The sequence below is a fragment of the Penicillium expansum genome (genome assembly GCF_000769745.1).
Source record: "Penicillium expansum strain MD-8 chromosome Unknown contig349, whole genome shotgun sequence".
NCBI classification, from domain to species: Eukaryota; Fungi; Ascomycota; class Eurotiomycetes; order Eurotiales; family Aspergillaceae; genus Penicillium; species Penicillium expansum.
The window spans coordinates 188,688-206,049 of NW_015971314.1; the positions used below are offsets into that span (position 1 = coordinate 188,688).

Below are 17,362 nucleotides of genomic sequence, written 5' to 3' on the forward strand. Positions count from 1 at the left end.
GGAAGAAAAGATGGGAAGTGCGCTGGTGCAAAGTACTAGATTAAAGCATCCGCACGCTGCTAGCGGCAGCTAGAGCTGGCCCCCGGGTGGAGTTGGAGTGACAATCCCTAAAGAAGTTACACGTTTGACGCGAAAAAAGGACTTGAAGTGCGGAGTCTGCAAAACTCAACGCCGTAAAAGACGCTCATATAATCGGCTTGTTCCGTACGTTCCTTGGAGATTTCCAAGGGGAGTTCAACGCTGTCGCCGTTTTGATACCAAACAGGGTTAGCTACGTATTTTACAAACGCAAAGAACGCCAAGACTAGAGTTTGGAAACTATCAGTATATAATACGGGATTGCTATTTGGAAGACACTACGGAGTACGGAGTACATATCATCCTTATTAGCAATTTTTTGGTTTGAATACTAACCTTGGAAGACATCATAGCCGCTTTAATAATAAGTTTTTGGTATTTTTAGTAGTTTAAGATGCACAAATACTATTCCTTGCGAGGGTCCGTATTTTTTGAGAGAAAATTACAGGGCCCGGTTACTACCACCTCCAGGTCTTTCAACCTACCCCCCCTGGGTTCGACACATCACTCAAGTATGCCCTCGACAACTGAACTTGCCACCCGTCCGACGATTTCTTCTGACCCCTATCGTGGTTTAATTTGGGCTGAGGAAACCTTTGGCCCAGAAGCCCAATGGACCTATGAGCCTGAAATTAGCGCCATAGAGCGAGCAATTCAATCGCTCCGCCCGTTAAATACAACTTAAGTTAGGTTTCTCGCCGAGGGCGCCTTCAACAAGATTTACCATGTCCAGCTCGATGATGAAACACTAATTATGCGCGTTTCTCTTCCTGTCCACCCCGTTTATAAAACTAGAAGTGAAGTGGCCACAGTGGATTGGATTCGCTACGTAACAGATATTCTTACGCCCAGGATCATCGCTTACAATGATACTCGCGAAAGTGAGATTGGGTTCGAATGGATCCTTATGACGGAAGTGCCTGGGAAGCCTCTCGCCGACTTATGGCAATGCCTGTCCATTGCCGCAAAGTCAGACTTGGTCAAGAAATTCGCAGGATTTTCCATCTCCCTGTGGAGAAATCAGTTGAGGGGGATCGGGAACATTTACCCACCATCGGTGACGGCCAACGAAAAAGCTTCAGCTGGGGATCCCGCAGCGAGTGGCAGTCCGGAACACCTAGTGAATGCCGTCCCAAAGACAGGGCAAATTGTCTCTCTCGAATTTCTCTGGGGATCTCAAGCCCGTCGGAATGTGAACCGAGGCCCATTTCTCTCTAGTCAAGACTGGATGGAGGCACGGCTTGCTTTCGCCAAGAATGACTGCCAGGAAATATTGGCGAAGTATCCCGCAGGTGACGACCTTGATAGCGACGCTGAGGATGGATTGGAAGCTACTACACAGACGCTAGCGCTCATTGAAAAGCTGGAAAACATTTTCCCACGTGTTTTCCCTCTCGATAAATATGTCCCAGAGCCAAGCGTGGTCTTCCATGATGACCTATCACAGCATAATATCTTGGTGAGCGAGAAAGGCGAGTTGACGGGTGTACTAGATTGGGAGTGCGTTTCAGCACTACCATTATGGAAGGCCTGTTATCATCCTACGTTTCTGTATGGGCGTCCTCGAGATACGAAGCCCAATATCGAAATGTACGATAGAGGGAATCCTCCCCCTGGTAGTGCATTCTGGGAACATTTGCATGATTATGAGGTAACACTTCTACGAGGCATGTTCTTGGACGAGATGAGGAAGTCGGAGCCGGGATGGGTGAACATCTTTGATATGAGTCATCTTCGTCGAGATTTTGATACTGCTGTGCAATATTTTGACAATGGGATTGTCCGTCACATAATTGAGAAGTGGGTTGAAGATGTCACTGCCGGTAATGAAGATCCACAAAGCTTACGTGATAGCCTTGGGTGTTAATTCATGGAACCTGATAAAGGTATGTTTAAATGCATTGAAGAAGAAAATCACTGTCAGTCAAAATGTCTTTTGGCCAAGCGGACGAGAGTGCGCTTAGGCATTACCTTTACACTAACTTACTTACCTCTAAGTAGTCTTTTTAAAGCTTTTATACTTTGTATCTTTCATAAACCCTCTCTATCTCTAAGTATAGTGCCGAGTACTTATAGTACTGCCGCCTAACCTAAGCAGTCTTCTAACTGGGAAGTACCTTACCGTCCTAATAGTAGCGACGACGATAATAACTCTAAACCTAATTTGGATACTAGTTCTAGGGATAAAGCTTTGATAGGTAATAAGGATCACGAGAATTAAGACTAGGATTATTCTATTACAGCCGACCCTAGAGCTTAGCTAACTAGCTACCTCGAGTCGACCGAGACATAGGTACCCCGAATTTATCCTTGCACTTCCTTTTCACCATGAGTAAGTTGATACCCTCTATCTGCTATCTGTTATATGTTGAAGGTATGTAACCTACGGGCAAGACTGCTCAAAGTAACATAAAAGCCCTATCTTAATATCAGGGGCTTTAAAAACCCCACTGTGCCAAATACCTCCCTAGATGGCTCGCACTCTCAGCTTTCAACTCCTCCAGCTTCTCCGGTGTCATCGTCTCCAAAAAGGTATCTATAAACCAATAGGGCACGCACAGCTCCTGAGAGAACCACCAAATATCTGCTATATCTCCCGCTTTATCGATTGTCGATGGCTTTTTAGCTCCTGCGTCGGATAAAGCATTCTCCCATGCTCGAAGAAGTTTACACTTGTCTTCGACTCCTTCCTCCACAAATGGGAGTCCCTCCAAGAGATATCCGCGCAGGGGGCCATTAGGATCGGAGCTTCCAGCCAGCAAGCCATCTAGATCAAAGAAGGAAAACAAGTACTCAGAGATTGGCGCACCAATGTGAGCGAAATCGAAGTCTAGAACCGCACTTAGGCGGTTGCTTGTGCGATTGAAGAGTAGGTTCGGCAAGCCTAGTAGAGGATAGGTGATCAGATATCATGTTGAATGTAGAAGACGCCTTAACGAGACGTACCTAAGTCTGCGTGTACCAGAGTTGGCTTTTGTTCGGGAATTTCTTCTAGAAGCTGGTCGAGCCCCCTAGTAAAGAAGTCGTCTAGTCGTTCCCTTAACCCCGGTATATCCCGCCACCCATTCAGATGAACACTTCGGTCGCTCATTTTGAGTTGCCAGGTACACATTCCTCTGACAAATTGCGGATAGGTTTGGAACGGCCCACCGCAAGGCAGCGTTGAGATGGTGTTCACGATTTCACCTTGATCATTGAACTTCAAGCCACCAAACATACTGACGGTTTTAGGGACTTCATAATCCTGAAAAGCTTTAACAACCTGTGCTAACTGGTAAAGCAGTGACTGTCGAGTATCGTGATCTAGTGCAAGGATCTCATCTGGGCTTAGGGAGTCCCCTTCCATGAATTCTTCCAGGATCCAGCTAAGAGCTGATGGATTGATGGAGGTCTCATCTTCCCATCCGAACACTCGTGGGATCACCGAGGCATCTATAGCAGACAATGCATCGCGCGCTAAAGCGAGGAATGCAACTTCATTCTGAATTCGCACGGAATCTTCCAAATTCACATTTTTCTTAGAGATTCGTAGCACCAGTTTTGAGGTCCCTACTGGGATTGCCGAGGTATAGGGCTTTGGAACCCCCTTCTTTGTCTGCCATAGCTCTGCAAACGGCTGCTCCAGGTGAATAAGGTAGACATGATTGTTCTTTGCCTTTTCTATATCCTCGATTGTGAAACCATTTTGTTGGATTCCGAAGTGTTCCGCAACCAAGGAAGCCACAAAATCATAATGTTGGCTCTTGAGAGTGGCCATGATGAGAGGTGACAAGGGAGGGCGTGTTTTCTGAGAATTTGAGAATGGAGGCTTCAACATTCATGCCGTGCCGTACTTCATCCTATATATGAAAGAATAGGAGTTCCGACGGTCACCGATACAACATACAAACTACCTTGCTCTTTCATGAGGTAGTCTTATCAGAGCGATTTATGTTGGTCAAAATGACCTTGGGTTATTTTTAGATGAAAGCAGACCTACAACATATGTTGTACAATAGATGTAGAGGACAAAGACCCGCACATTCATTGATGATAACGCTCGGATTGGTCTTTTCTATCCATAGGCGATAAAAAAATGATTCGTTGTAAATGGGTGCCATGGTCTGGCGGACAGGGATAGTTCCGAGCTTGTTGTGGCCGAGCAAACATACAACGGCCCGGAGGACTCCGTAAATTGCGTAAATTTGGGGTAAGATGCGCTATTCCAGATATAGGCCTAAAAGCCTCCTTCGATGAACTCCTTGTTCGGCCACTTGGACCACTCAGCGTGGAGCGATTGCATGTAGGGAACAAAGCCACCACTTATTACCAATATTTTAGATAACATTTGTAATCTTGGGACTTTGGAACTTTACATGCCAGTACTACTTTTGTTGTAGTATGTTGTACTCCGTAAAAAGTATATCATTAGTGGTATTGTGTGGTACCAAATTGCCTATGCAGTACGCAGTGCGTATTTGGGGTATTGCTAGCTCCCATGAACACGGACTCCGTACGGAATAAAGGAACCCCTGTCCAGTCTCGTGAGTCATGAAACACAAAATTCAGAGGGTCTGGAATTTTGGTACAAATTGTACGGGCCGGTTATCTTTCAACTATTCCAAATTCCCTGCTAGCTTATAAAGTACCTAACGAATTACACTTTGGGTCCTTTGTGAGAGCTAAGCACTCACTGCTAATCAACATTAGAAACGCATTCATGTATTCTTTCAATCTGCCTCAAGCTTTGACAATGTCAAATCCTTCCTCCCAGTTGTCTAGGGCCGCCCGAATCTCCGTGACATAAGCGGGGATACCACCGGAGTAACACACTGGCTCATAAACCTTGCCAGGGATGCTGCCACCCATGTACGTTGACCGCGCCGTGGGGAACAGAGTCCTGTTATTGAGCTTGACAACACGGTCCTTCCACTTATCAGTGGCCTCAATCTTGGGATTGATGTACTTGATGTCATTGGCCTCAATCTTTGCAATGGCGTCGGAAATCCAGCGGCCCTGCACCGCGACTGTGGTGGGGCCATTGCTCAGGAGCGTCGGGCCATGTGCGCCATATATGTGGAACATATTGGGATAGCCGCTGACGGTAGTACCGAGGTAGGTCTTCGCGCCTGGAATCCATTCCTTCTCGAGCTCGGCGCCATCGATGCTCTTCAGGCCGAGCTGGGTCATCACGCCGGTAACAACATCCTGTGAGTATTAGCGCGGGTTGTCGTTATTCTACTGGTGTATCACGTAATACTTACAAATCCAGTCGCGACAGCAATGACATCAAGTTCATGATGAGTTCCATCCTCGAGGGTGATACCAGTCTCGGTAAACCTCCTGATCGGGTTATCCTTGATGTCAACCAGGTGCACGGATTCCCGATTGAACTGCTCGTAATAGGTGCTTTCCAGACATGGCCGCTTGACACCGAAATAATGCGGCATTTTCTGGGGCGCAAGCAACTCCCTCGTAACGGGGTCACCGATACGACCACGGGTCTTCTTGGCCCAGAAATTGTATGACTCTTTGTTGGCCTCAGGGTTCATCAGGTTATCCTTGTATACTGCAACCCAATAGCGGAAGCCACCTTCCTTCCAGATGCTCTCGTAGAAGGCCTCGCGCTCCTCGGGTGTGTCATCGAAGGTGTTGCGCTCGCACCAATCATACAGGAAGCCGGCAAAGTTGGTCTCGCGGTATCGGAACAGCTCTGGGTAGCAGGGCTTGATGCGCTCCTGCTCTTCAACAGTGAGGTCTCGCTTACGCATGGGTATGGCAAGGTTGGGAGTTCGTTGAAAGACCTTGAGGTCTGCGGCCTCAGGGCCCCAAGCCTGCGTGATCTGTACACCCGAGGCACCAGTGCCGATGATAGCACAGCGCTTGCTTTTCACGTCGATTTCTTCCTCGGGCCAGAAAGATGAGTGGTGCACGATACCCTTGAATTTATCCATGCCCGACCATGAAGGAATATAACGCTTGGCGGCCTAACCAGCTCATTAGTAAGTCTTTATTTGACGGAGGAGTGTAGCTACTTACAAAGCCGGTTCCAAGGACGAGGTATTTGGCCTTGGTCGTGCGACCATCTGCAGTTTTAATATTCCATTTCCCTTCGTTCGTATCAAACTGAGCTCCAACCACAACGGTGTTGAAAGCGCAGTCCTTCTTGATACCAACTACTTTATCAACGTGGTCGAAGTAATCACGCAGGTTTTGGTAGTTAGGGTAGTTGTTGGGCCAGTTCCACGTGTTGTATACCTCGGGCCAAGAGAATTCGTACTCTGGGACTTCGGAATCAACGCCGGCACCGGGATAGCAATTCCATCTCCAGGTGCCACCCGTGTCATTGCCGGCTTCGAAAATGACCGTCTTCAGACCGCGATCGCGAAGGGTCTTGAGCATAAAGACACCGGCTATCTCGTTAGCTGGTGGATCAAACATACAGTGCTTGTTGCCTTACCAAAGCCAGCACCGACGACCAAAGCATCGACTTCGAGATTTTCGGCATATGGCCCAGTCTTATCGGCATGGACTGCTGAGTAGTCAGTGAGCTCAGTGTTATACTTCTTCGGCCTGGAGACTAGATCTCCCATGTCACCCATTTTGACAGGCACTTTCGATTGAAGATTGAAATGATCAAGTGTTGCAGTTGTTATAACTCAATTCGAAGATTGACTGTTGGAATGTCAGGAATACTTCTTTCTCGGGCACCTCACCCTACTTATAAATATCCTCATCCATGTCTCACTGCGGATGTTGGCATATGCTGTCAACAACATCCTCTTACTTGGGACCCATGACACATGTAACCGCAGGGTACCCCTCTTCATGCACCACGTGCGGTATACTCTTCGGGCCTTCATGGCAATGTGGCTTATTGGCCGAAAATTTGGCTCTATAGCTAACAAATTATGATTGAGAGTCTGAGATTTGAAGACCTCCCACCAATATCAACTCTCATGTTCTTCCTAGGAAGCTGTCTTTATGGTGGCTGTTTCGATCGCCCGGAAGAGCAAGTAAACCAATTTAATCTTGCAAAAGAACCCAAGTGCATCAAAACTGCGTTATCGTGGTGAGCCCAAAAAGCTGCTGTACACGTCACATTAGGGATATGCATTCCTCAACTTGTCGTCACAAAATGTAGGGGGTACTGCAGCCGTAATTGGACCCCTCAGCTAGTTGTGGATCCGGAGCCGAGACAATGTTGGAACGCTTCCCCGCACCCGGTTCCGCAATCTACAGCGGTTCCGCAAAAGTATGTTTGTAGCCGGAGAATGGGGGGAACTCCTCGGTATCACGGGGTATTGAAAACGACATTTTCCACAGGCTGATTGAAACTATTAAATAAGCCACTCTCGGCTGCCATTGCTGTTCATTTTGGCGCATTTTACCTTTTGTTAATACAACGCACACATAATTCCCCGCACAATCGTCTTTCTCTCTCTATACAAGGATCAGCAACATGTCTCTCAATCCGCAGGTGCATTCGCATATCTGCAATATCATAGACAAAGCCTGCGAAGATCAAAAGTCCGGTATTCCTGGGACCACGGTTGTTGTCGTTGGCAAAGATGGCAAGGAACTATTGGCCCACTCTGCTGGTAAACGAGGCGCGGAATCTAAAGACCCCATGACCTTGGACAACATCTTCTGGATTGCATCTTGCACTAAGATGCTGGTTGGTGTTGCCTGCATGCAACTGGTTGAGCAGGGTATTCTCAAACTGGATGATGCGGAGCAGACAGAGGGTCTTTGTCCTGAATTGAAGAGTCTGAAGGTTTTGCAGCCAGATGGCAGTCTTGTGGAGAAGAAGAACGGAATTACTCTACGCATGCTGTTAACCCATACCGCCGGATTTGGGTATACATTTTTCAATGAGAGACTGAGGCAGTGGTCGTACCCGGTTGGCGCGGATGAGTTCTCTGGGCGCATTGAAGATATGAAGCGGCCACTGCTATTCCAACCCGGCGAAGGCTGGGAATATGGTGTAAGTTGCATGTATCCAGAATTATGAAATGCATTGCTAATCAAAGCAGGTTGGTATCGATTGGGCGGGAATTACACTGGAACGCGCAACTGGCCTGACGCTCAACGATTACCTACAAAAGAACGTATTTCTGCCCCTTGGAATCAAGGACATGTCCATGATTCCGAATCACGATATGCGCCAGAGGCTGGCGTACATGAATTGTCGAGACCCAGATGGCACCCTGAGGTCCCGAGACCATCTCCTTCGAGCACCTCTGGTTGTTGACCTTGAGGACGACGCTGAAGTTGCCAGAGTGTTTAACAGCGGTGGTGCGGGTATATTTGCTAAGCCGCAAGAATATTGTAGTGAGTCGCGAGTAGCTCCGAGATCTTGTCAAGATTCAATACACTGACTTATCTTTGCAGAGGTTCTCGCTGTGCTGTTAAATGATGGAACGTGCCCGAGAACGGGCAGCAAGTTGCTTCGCAAAGAGACCGTCGACGAAATGTTCTCTAACCAGATTCCTCGGTTCCCCAACTACAGCCGTCAAAGTATCCCAGATGCAAAGCCGGACCTGACTAATCCAATTCCGGAGCTATACCCAGTTGCTGGAAACCCACCGCAAGGTTGGGGTCTCACCTTCATGCTGAGCAACGGCGGTGCAACGGGGCGGTCGAATTCAACAGGGCACTGGGCTGGGCTGGCGAATTTGTGGTGGTGGGCGGACAGGGAGAAGGGTGTTGCGGGGATCGTTTGTACACAGATTCTACCGTTTGCGGACGCTAAGGTGCTTGGGCTATGGGGAGCAGTTGAGGCTGAGATATACAAAGCCCTCGGTGAGGCTTGATGTAGGAGAGTTCAATGTGCCATGTTTATTTAGCTACACCGAGTGGTAGAGAAGAACATATTCCTTCTTCTTCTCTATCCTCTCATGTCGATAGAAATCACTGTAGCCAACCTATCATTTCTTCCCAACAACACTTTCACATAAAACGGAAGCTCCCATTAAACATTTACGGATGTGCGGACTAAGGGAAATCCGGGGAATGCGGGGGTCGGAGGCCCCGGAAATTTCAAAAAACCCTAAGATGAACCTTCCTTGGGAGATCTCCGGGTTCACCTGGTTCCCCGCTTTTTGCCAACTTTTCGGATTCTCGCCGTCTCGGGGGAAAAGGACAAAAAAGAGAAAAATCGTCACAACTCAACGACAGTGGTCGAGATGCCTATCCACAAACGAGGCACAGCCCTTGCACAAGGATCCAGATCCAGGCGTCAGCATGGCTCTTGCGACCAGTGCAGAAAATCCAAGCGAGCATGCGATGCACAGTGCCTGGATCTGACTAGACGAACATCAATCAACAACATCGAAAGCCAGCGATCACCCTGTTCTTACTGTGCCAGAACGAATAAACGCTGTACTATGGAATGGGCCCGATCACAGGCTCAACCTGCAGGAAGATCGCCTCGCCAACTGCCCCTTTCTGGTCATGGGAATCGAGATTTTCTCTTCCCACGTAAATCCAATGAGCCCCAAGTTGACACTGGATTTGAATCATGGAACGATCTACTCGAACTTAATTCCACGCAGGGACTCATGACTTGGGAGTCGGAGTCAGCCAGTGTGGATTTGTCTGGGTCGTTGGTTGATTATGATTCAATGCTGCTCAGTTCAATGCTCGACGAAACCGAGGCCTCCCAGGAAAAGACGGAGGCAGAGGTGCCTGACGCATTTACGTCTGCACGATCTGTGTCTGATCGCATGCCACCATACTTCTCTAATTCCCCAAATGCCTCCACACAACCATCTTTGGACCTCGAACTTGATCCTATGTACCATCAAATGTGGCTAGCCTCCGAGGCTTCTCAAACATCTCACACATACAGTAGCCTCAGATCCGCCCGATCCCAAAGCTCCCGCCGGCCGAGCGACACTGCATGGATGCCTCTCAACCAGCAATCCTCCCACTGGACCAGCTCGCAAAGATCACTCTCCCCATTTTCTATCGACCAACAAATGATTACCACATCCAACTGCCACCTGACTTCAGCGAACTTGCTCCAAATCTACCACGACGTGTTAGAGTATAACTTGTCGTGTTGGTTAAGCGAAATGACTTGTCCCTACCAAGCAGGTTCACACAGTACCCCTCAGATTGTACCCGAACGAAGCTCCTCACGGTCTAATACGATATACCAGCGCACGATCAGGCTCGATCGCGTCGCACAGTCTTGCAATATTCTGCAACTGACACAAGCTGAGGATCAGGCCGCCTCCAAGGCTCTGCACCTTGCAATTATGGCGTTTGCTACGCAGTGGGCACAGGGCAGTCGTCGGCACCGCGAGAAATACCTGACCAGCCCTCTCGATAATAGCGAGGACGACTTTGCCGGCGGTATCGCCGAAGAGTTTGACCGCATTCTCCAGAATCAGTTTTGGGACCAGGCGCAGCGTGCACTCCAACAAATCGCCGATTTGGAGTCTTATAGAGTGGCATGTGCCGAGTTTATCTTCGGATTGACACAACGACCATGGAATCCTGGCAATCGGCCTCCTAGATAAAGAGTCCAAGAGCAAGGCCGCAAGTTTGCCACAGAATTAGTCTTGTCCAAGTTACAGGATATAATAAACAAAGAAGGGCCACCAATATACATGGAGAGAGCGGCTCGAAAGATGCACGCACTCAAGTATCGATGTGACGCACTCGAAAAGGGCCTCGGAAAGAAGTGCGGCGGTCGCGAGAAGGGTGTCCACGGCATTGAGGGCATGAGTTCCGAAGGTCGAGAGACAATTGGCCTGCTCTATTGGATGGCTATCATGTGTGATACCCTATCCTCATCCATGAACGAACGACCCGTCGTGATACTGGATCAGGACTGTCAACACGAAGGGCAAAAGGAGATCCAGAAAGCCGAAAATATTGAAGACCCCTTTGGAAGAAATCGGTGGAATCTCGATCTTTTTTTGAAAGGAAACCTCAACCAGACACATCGAACGCACTGGCCTTGTTCCTATGAAGCTGCCGCTGAAGATGTCATCAAGTCAGCGCCGGTAAAGGTCCTTCTCTTCCGTCACCTGTCTTACCTACAAAACGCTGTTCGCAAGAGTACCTCTCAAGAACAGGTCGAAGAAATCATCCGCATGACGATGCTCCTATATGAATACTGGAACAGAACGCACGGCGCCTTCTTCGGCGAACTGGTACAGAACTACCATGCGGTTATGCAGCGCATACAGGGCTGGTTTCTCTGTATCTCTGCCCATTGGAATCTTGCTGCTCTGATGCTTGCCGATCTGCTAGAATTCATTGATGAGAATTCCCTGGGTGCGGAGGATACAACCCACATTCGTATCACCAGTCAAGTGGCGATGACAATGAGGATGCATAGTGCCAGGGAGCTGTCAAATTTAGCAAGAGTCGGTACGCCATCTACTAGAATTTTTGATAATCTGGGTGCGCCACAGATGTCAGACTTTCACCACGCTGTCAACGAGGGCACGCTCTTGACCGAGCCATGGACAATGATTTTGATCAGAGCATTCACCAAAGCTTGCATGGTCTTTTTAAGTGACGCAGATGAGTCTTTGCGCTATTCTGGGCCTACTCTCTGGCACAATAGTCATGATTTAGAGCGGAATCTGGAGCAGGCGGAGGAATGTATGAAGGGGTTGTGGCTACTGGGTAAAAAGTCGGATATGGCACGGGAGATTTCCGAGACTCTTTCACTCGCGTTAGAAGAATTGAGGAATCAGATGTAGCTTCTATGGCTCTGCAATTAACTTCGCATTCACATGCATTTACATGTCCACCTCGATTAGCCCGATCATCCCAGGTTGGGCGTGGAAGACGACAATATTTCTCTGTTTTCCTCACTTCCCCCTTTTCTCCCCCTTTTTCCTTTTATTTCACGGTATGAATAAATGGCTAAATGCCGAATGAACCAATATTCCACCAAGAGCAAAAATAAGCAAAAAACATATTTGTACTCCGTACAGACCCGCGGAAGTCTATGAATATATAGTTGACCCTACACTATAGACACGAGATCAGAGAATCTTGTCCTGGACAACACATACTAATACTACTTATGTAATGCTTAATAGTGAAAACGGCAGAAGATGGGATACAAGACAAGCTTGACCAACTTGAAAAGAGCCTTTTTGACAGTCGCTGTTTCCAGGCGTTCGTGATTTTGGTGTTCTTTACTTTCTGTGGCATGGCAACCTGGATATCATTTAGGTACGGGCTGCCATTTGGTAGCGTGGGCTAGAGATATATTCACAAGAGCCACAGTTCGTACAATACAACGATTGAATTGCCAACCAAAGCACGTCGTTTCTCTCCATTCTACAAACACACTATCATAGTGGCCTTGTATCATAATATATATGCTTTGAAAGAATAAGCTGGTTTCTCAACAAATCCTTAGATTAGCCAAGAACTAAATATTGACCTAGAGTAACGTCAGGCGCGGAGATCCAAGCGTCATATCCAAATACAGACTTATCAACACATGATTTGATTCACCAAATAATCTCTCAATAGGCATAGAGAACATCACCAGCACCAGGCAGAGCACCCCTGCTAATCTTTTTGTTTGTATTCTGCAGCCACCACCTCAAAGCCCAAGCACTTCCAATAGTTGCAATGCCAAAAGCCGTATTTGCTGACATTCCAGTCAAGTACTGAGGGCCATCGCTCTTTGGATAGAGGTATGCTGTGTAAATATAAGACGCATTAGCCACAACGTTGATAAAACCAATCGAAGCGGCTTTCTTCTCTGGCGTCTGGCCCAGTGTGGCAGACACCCAGCCCAAAATGACCGAATTGACAGCATATGCACCACTGGCAAAGAGGAAGCAAGCCACATATCTTGCAGCTGTGTTAAGTGTCACGCAGGAGATGATAAATCCTGCAACAGCAACTCCCATGGAGAATGTAATGTGCCATGTCCGCTCATTGTACCGACCAGACGTGATACCAATGATAATACAGCAGATACCAGAGAAAACATATGGAGGGCACGTCAAAACCAAGGTGATTGTGCTGCTAAACCCAAGACTTCCAACGACAGTCGGGAAGAAGTTGTTAAAACCACATGCACTGAGATGCATGTTTTGCATAAAAGCCAAGAGGTACACGCGAGGGTCGGCCATGGCTTGCTTCAAGCCAGCGAGAGCACCCTTCGACTCGTCATTGCCGACTGTATCTCTTTTAATGCGGTCGTGGGCAAGCTGGCGCTCTTCTGGGGTCAGCCATCGTGTTGTGAGTGGGTGATCTGGCAGCATAAAAATACCGAGACCAGCAATACCAAAAGTAACCGCGCCCTCGATGATGAAAAGCCATTGCCAACCTGCAAGGTTCATATGCTGGTCCAGAGTCGCGAAAGTTGCAGCCGCTATCAGACCAGCAACAGCAGTGGCGACAATATTGCCAGTATACAGGATGGAAATGCGCAGAGCAATTTCCTTGCGCGTGTAGAAGACTGACAGCAGAAACAATGCACCCGGATAAAACGGAGCCTCGGTGACTCCTAGAAAGAATCGCACAAGTAGAAGTCCGATGTAGCTTTTTGTCAAAGCTGTACAAGCTGAGACTATGGCCCATAGTGCCATGCACCCGCTCATGTATAGAGATGGTCGGAACTTCTTCGAGGACATGAGCATATTCGACGGGATTTGCATCAGGAGATACCTAGTTTCCAAGTCAGGTTAGGTCTTATTTCCCCTGTATTAAAGAACTCTTCAACATACCCGACAAACAATATCGAGATACAAGTGTTGTACTGAGTTCCAACAAGACCAAGGTCTTCTTCGAGGTTGTTGAGGCGTGCATTAGCGATAGCATTGCGATCGATCTTGGTTTCATTCGCATTAGTTGATTAATTTGCAATATGCCTAGGTAGATACAATGCTCACGTAGTTCAGAAAATACATTGCCCACAGAATTGGCATGATTCTGAAGTCCAATTTGCGCACGAGTTTGATTTCCGCCGGGTCGACCTTGGCTGTAGCCCCGGAATAATCCCCTTGAGCTTTCTCGTCGGCCACTTTGAGGGAGTCAACATCCTCAATATGAGCATTTTTAGACTTTTTGTCATCCAACATAGGATTTGAAGGTCCTTTCATGGTTTTAGAAAAGATTGCCATCGCTCTGAGCTGGGATAGCTCGACCGAGGAGATGAGTACTAATAGCAAGAAAGCAGGAGGAGATAGCGGCGATACCTTCACTCGGTGTGTGAAAGAAAAAACAACCAAGTTGGTGATGTGCAACGATCGCACCACGAGTCAAGGCCATTTATACCCAATACTTCTCAGCTGAAGCGGATAAAGAGAGTCCGTTTCATCCTTCTCACACCTTGTGAGAGAATATTGATAAATACCGAGACTCATAGTGAAAAGAGAAGGAAAAATGACTGCCAAGATACCAAGACTCAAGCTCAACTAATCCGCATCATGTACTCCAGGCTTCGCTTAGGAACCCCAGATTCTCCCCGCCTTTGAGTGGGTCGTGTCCGGGGTAGCAAAAGCCGGAGACTATGGGGTGGCCAAAGGGCGGGCACGTTCTAGAGTTTTTACGCGAGATAGACGTGCCAAGTATGCCTTGAGGGGATTAGTTTGGATCCTCGTCGGTTCTGAGCCCCTTGCGGACTATATCAACACCGCAGAAATAGACCCCCGGACTTTGGAATGTCCGCTCCAACACAACAAAATAAGTTGGTTTCTTTTACAAACATCCTTTTTTCTACAAATTCACTTGCTTCCACAATGCACGAACAACGACAATAGTATCAGCATGCTTTGTTACCTAGGTACATAATGCATATGACACAAGAACCTTGCATATGTATATTGCAGATCTGATAAGGGTTTCGTGCAACCTTCGTGTGACATTGGACCTGCACTACGCCAGGATTTAGACGCCATCGCGCTAACCGGCCAGGCAGCAAATTAGCAATAATTTAAATTAATAATCCATACCTATACCTCAGGGTAGAAAGGTATTAATGCCTTCTAAAATAGGTACTAAATATAATACTATTCGTACCTATATAAATCCTAGAATTAAAAGTACTCTTTATCTTTAAGATAAGCTTAGATGATACTAGTTTAAAGTCGTAAATAGAGCTAGAGGTTTAACTAAATTGAATTCTCCCACTACTTATTCTACATTGATTGAAAAGGCCTGGAATGTTTTACGAGTCCCAGCCATTACGTATTATAAGATAAGGCTTAGCAACGTGGAGCAAAACTTTTGAGGCTATCTGGTCCGTGACGCGTCACTGACGCAGCCATCAGCAGTGTTGCTTACGAAGGAACTCCATTTGTACAAGTCTTAAGTCGCTGACACCCGTGAAACAAGGAATTTGGAATTTAGTGGTTTTTATTTTTATGTTATATTTGTTACCCTCACCTCTTATTATAACGACTTGAATCTTGAAATCCTTATTATGGCTGGACACAGTTCTGGATTCAGCAATTCGCCTCAAAGTCCACTCGGCTGGTGGAGTATTGAAACCAGCAGAAAAATGCTTCATAATGCACTGGCATTATCCTTCTTGATGTTACTCGCCGCTGCTATTATATCTTGGTATAATGGTCGCATTATTGACAATTACGTGGGCTGTGGGTGATTCACATTAGTTAGTATCGCATTGTAAGTGTCGAGTGTGCTCCTAGCTGATGGATTTGGAAGGCGGTCTGGGAGTAGGTCCCTAGATGGTCTACTTGTTCGTACTTATGTTGTACACTGCGCTTCCCAGGAATTTCTTGGTGTCCTCCGACTTGATCTCCGCGAGAGGAACAGGAGGGCACCGGTCAGAGTTTTTTGAATAAAGAATTCAAGATGCTTGGATTTCGTGCAGGAGAAGGGCATTAAGGTGGTTCACTGTGATTTCCCCAAGCATGATGACGAGGCAAAGCTAGATGCCCTTAACCCTGAAGTGGAATCGCTTTTCCTGGGTCCAAAGAACCGTTTCACAACTCTGTGAGGATTGAACATAAGCTGCTAGCTTGCCACGTCTATTCCAAATGCGATCTCCATTTATCTGCCACTTTTCGTAATCTCTTTGCTAGATTAAGTCTGCAACTAGAGAGCAGAGTTGTCAGAACCTTCCGTGTGGGCATTTCCCCTAAATTCCTCGCTAAGGCTGATTGGGATGCCTGCTAGAAACCTAAGATCAATACTGTTCAAGTTCTGTGGCTCAAAAGAGCCTAGCCAAACTGATAGCAATGATGGCGCTAAATTATAATCCCCGTCTTAGGTTGCACTGGTCACGTATACAAGACCGGAGTCCGAACGGACGACACCAGGTTTGTCCTTCAAGGGTGCACTCCACTAAAGCTACGCACATTATGAAATGCTTAGCATCAATGATAAGATATCCCGGTCTTAATGGTAAGCCACCGCTCCGAGCTTTGACCTTTTTCATTGAGTAACCTAATACAGATTAGCTTTGTTCCGGACACGAGTCGGGAAATAAATCACCAGCGTCCATTAGGGACCCTGCTGTCCAACATATATCCCCGCGCTATTTATTGCGCTTCCGTTCACTCGCTGTACAATTACCTCCTGACTTCTCAGAGTGTATCGTCGCATTGCGGGAATACCATATCTGATAATTGTGGCCATATCAGAGCTCCTGATGTATCTCACTCTCGCAGAAGTGGTGGCCTCAGATGCCGATTGCTTAATTCGGAACTGCGACTTCCCTGCAATGCAAGACAATCCCATTCGTCTTACAATGTTTCCGCTCTCTTCTCCGGAGACACAGGAGGAAGAAATTCGTTGGATGACAAATGGCTTAAGACTGGCTCTGGAGAAAGACAAATCTCATTACCGCAAAGCTTGCGCTGATGATAGGAGCCCTGTGGGTTTTGCGGGCTGGTCACTCCTAAATAGCAGTGATACCCGAGACGACTGTGGCCGGAGGGGCCAGGTTGTGGTAGACAATCCCGAACCGAAGACTTTGGATAAGGAGGCTTTTTCAATACTTACGAAAACTCTCATAAGAGAGCAGCATCGAATTTTGAAAGGCCACTCGGATATTTGGTGTAAGATTTTCCTTTTCCATTGCCATAATCTATGCTTACTAATTTTTAGGCCTCACAATCGTTGCTGTGAATCCAGCGTATCAGCGTCAAGGTGTTGGCACTATGCTCCTCAAATGGGCATGTGATGAAGCTGATAGAAATGGGAGAGATGGTTTTTTGCTAGCTTCAACCGCAGGGGTTAGGTTGTATGAAAAATTTGGCTTCGAGAAGGTAGGAGAGGTTAGGACAGCGAAAGGACCACTTCACTCAATGTTCAGAAAGGCACAAAACTAGACTAGCAATCT

At 47.2% G+C, this 17,362-nt stretch overlaps 8 protein-coding genes across 8 annotated transcripts; 5 read left to right on the forward strand and 3 right to left on the reverse strand.

Annotated features, from left to right (window-relative positions):
- Window positions 1-832: 832 nt before the first annotated feature.
- On the forward strand, window positions 833-1,945 carry PEX2_098420 (Aminoglycoside phosphotransferase; the record flags this gene model as incomplete). Its single annotated transcript, XM_016747112.1, has 1 exon — window positions 833-1,945. The coding sequence occupies one exon, from the start codon at window positions 833-835 to the stop codon at window positions 1,943-1,945; it is 1,113 nt and encodes a 370-aa protein (XP_016598461.1).
- A 571-nt stretch (window positions 1,946-2,516) lies between these two features.
- Window positions 2,517-3,835, reverse strand: PEX2_098430 (phosphotransferase family protein; the record flags this gene model as incomplete). Its single annotated transcript, XM_016747113.1, has 2 exons — window positions 2,517-2,962; window positions 3,025-3,835. 2 exons carry the CDS (start codon window positions 3,833-3,835, stop codon window positions 2,517-2,519), a joined length of 1,257 nt encoding a protein of 418 aa, XP_016598462.1.
- A 962-nt stretch (window positions 3,836-4,797) lies between these two features.
- PEX2_098440 (flavin-containing monooxygenase) lies at window positions 4,798-6,659 on the reverse strand (the record flags this gene model as incomplete). Its single annotated transcript, XM_016747114.1, has 4 exons — window positions 4,798-5,265; window positions 5,322-6,044; window positions 6,097-6,470; window positions 6,518-6,659. 4 exons carry the CDS (start codon window positions 6,657-6,659, stop codon window positions 4,798-4,800), a joined length of 1,707 nt encoding a protein of 568 aa, XP_016598463.1.
- An 860-nt stretch (window positions 6,660-7,519) lies between these two features.
- Window positions 7,520-8,873, forward strand: PEX2_098450 (serine hydrolase domain-containing protein; the record flags this gene model as incomplete). Its single annotated transcript, XM_016747115.1, has 3 exons — window positions 7,520-8,044; window positions 8,094-8,391; window positions 8,452-8,873. 3 exons carry the CDS (start codon window positions 7,520-7,522, stop codon window positions 8,871-8,873), a joined length of 1,245 nt encoding a protein of 414 aa, XP_016598464.1.
- Window positions 8,874-9,698: 825 nt separating this feature from the next.
- Window positions 9,699-10,586, forward strand: PEX2_098460 (uncharacterized protein; the record flags this gene model as incomplete). Its single annotated transcript, XM_016747116.1, has 1 exon — window positions 9,699-10,586. One exon carries the CDS (start codon window positions 9,699-9,701, stop codon window positions 10,584-10,586), a length of 888 nt encoding a protein of 295 aa, XP_016598465.1.
- A 111-nt stretch (window positions 10,587-10,697) lies between these two features.
- On the forward strand, window positions 10,698-11,783 carry PEX2_098470 (uncharacterized protein; the record flags this gene model as incomplete). The annotated part of the gene is made up of 1 exon (XM_016747117.1): window positions 10,698-11,783. One exon carries the CDS (start codon window positions 10,698-10,700, stop codon window positions 11,781-11,783), a length of 1,086 nt encoding a protein of 361 aa, XP_016598466.1.
- Window positions 11,784-12,563: 780 nt separating this feature from the next.
- PEX2_098480 (Major facilitator superfamily domain, general substrate transporter) lies at window positions 12,564-14,153 on the reverse strand (the record flags this gene model as incomplete). The annotated part of the gene is made up of 3 exons (XM_016747118.1): window positions 12,564-13,719; window positions 13,779-13,882; window positions 13,944-14,153. The coding sequence occupies 3 exons, from the start codon at window positions 14,151-14,153 to the stop codon at window positions 12,564-12,566; spliced, it is 1,470 nt and encodes a 489-aa protein (XP_016598467.1).
- A 2,516-nt stretch (window positions 14,154-16,669) lies between these two features.
- PEX2_098490 (GNAT family N-acetyltransferase) lies at window positions 16,670-17,351 on the forward strand (the record flags this gene model as incomplete). Its single annotated transcript, XM_016747119.1, has 2 exons — window positions 16,670-16,928; window positions 17,128-17,351. 2 exons carry the CDS (start codon window positions 16,670-16,672, stop codon window positions 17,349-17,351), a joined length of 483 nt encoding a protein of 160 aa, XP_016598468.1.
- Window positions 17,352-17,362: the final 11 nt, after the last annotated feature.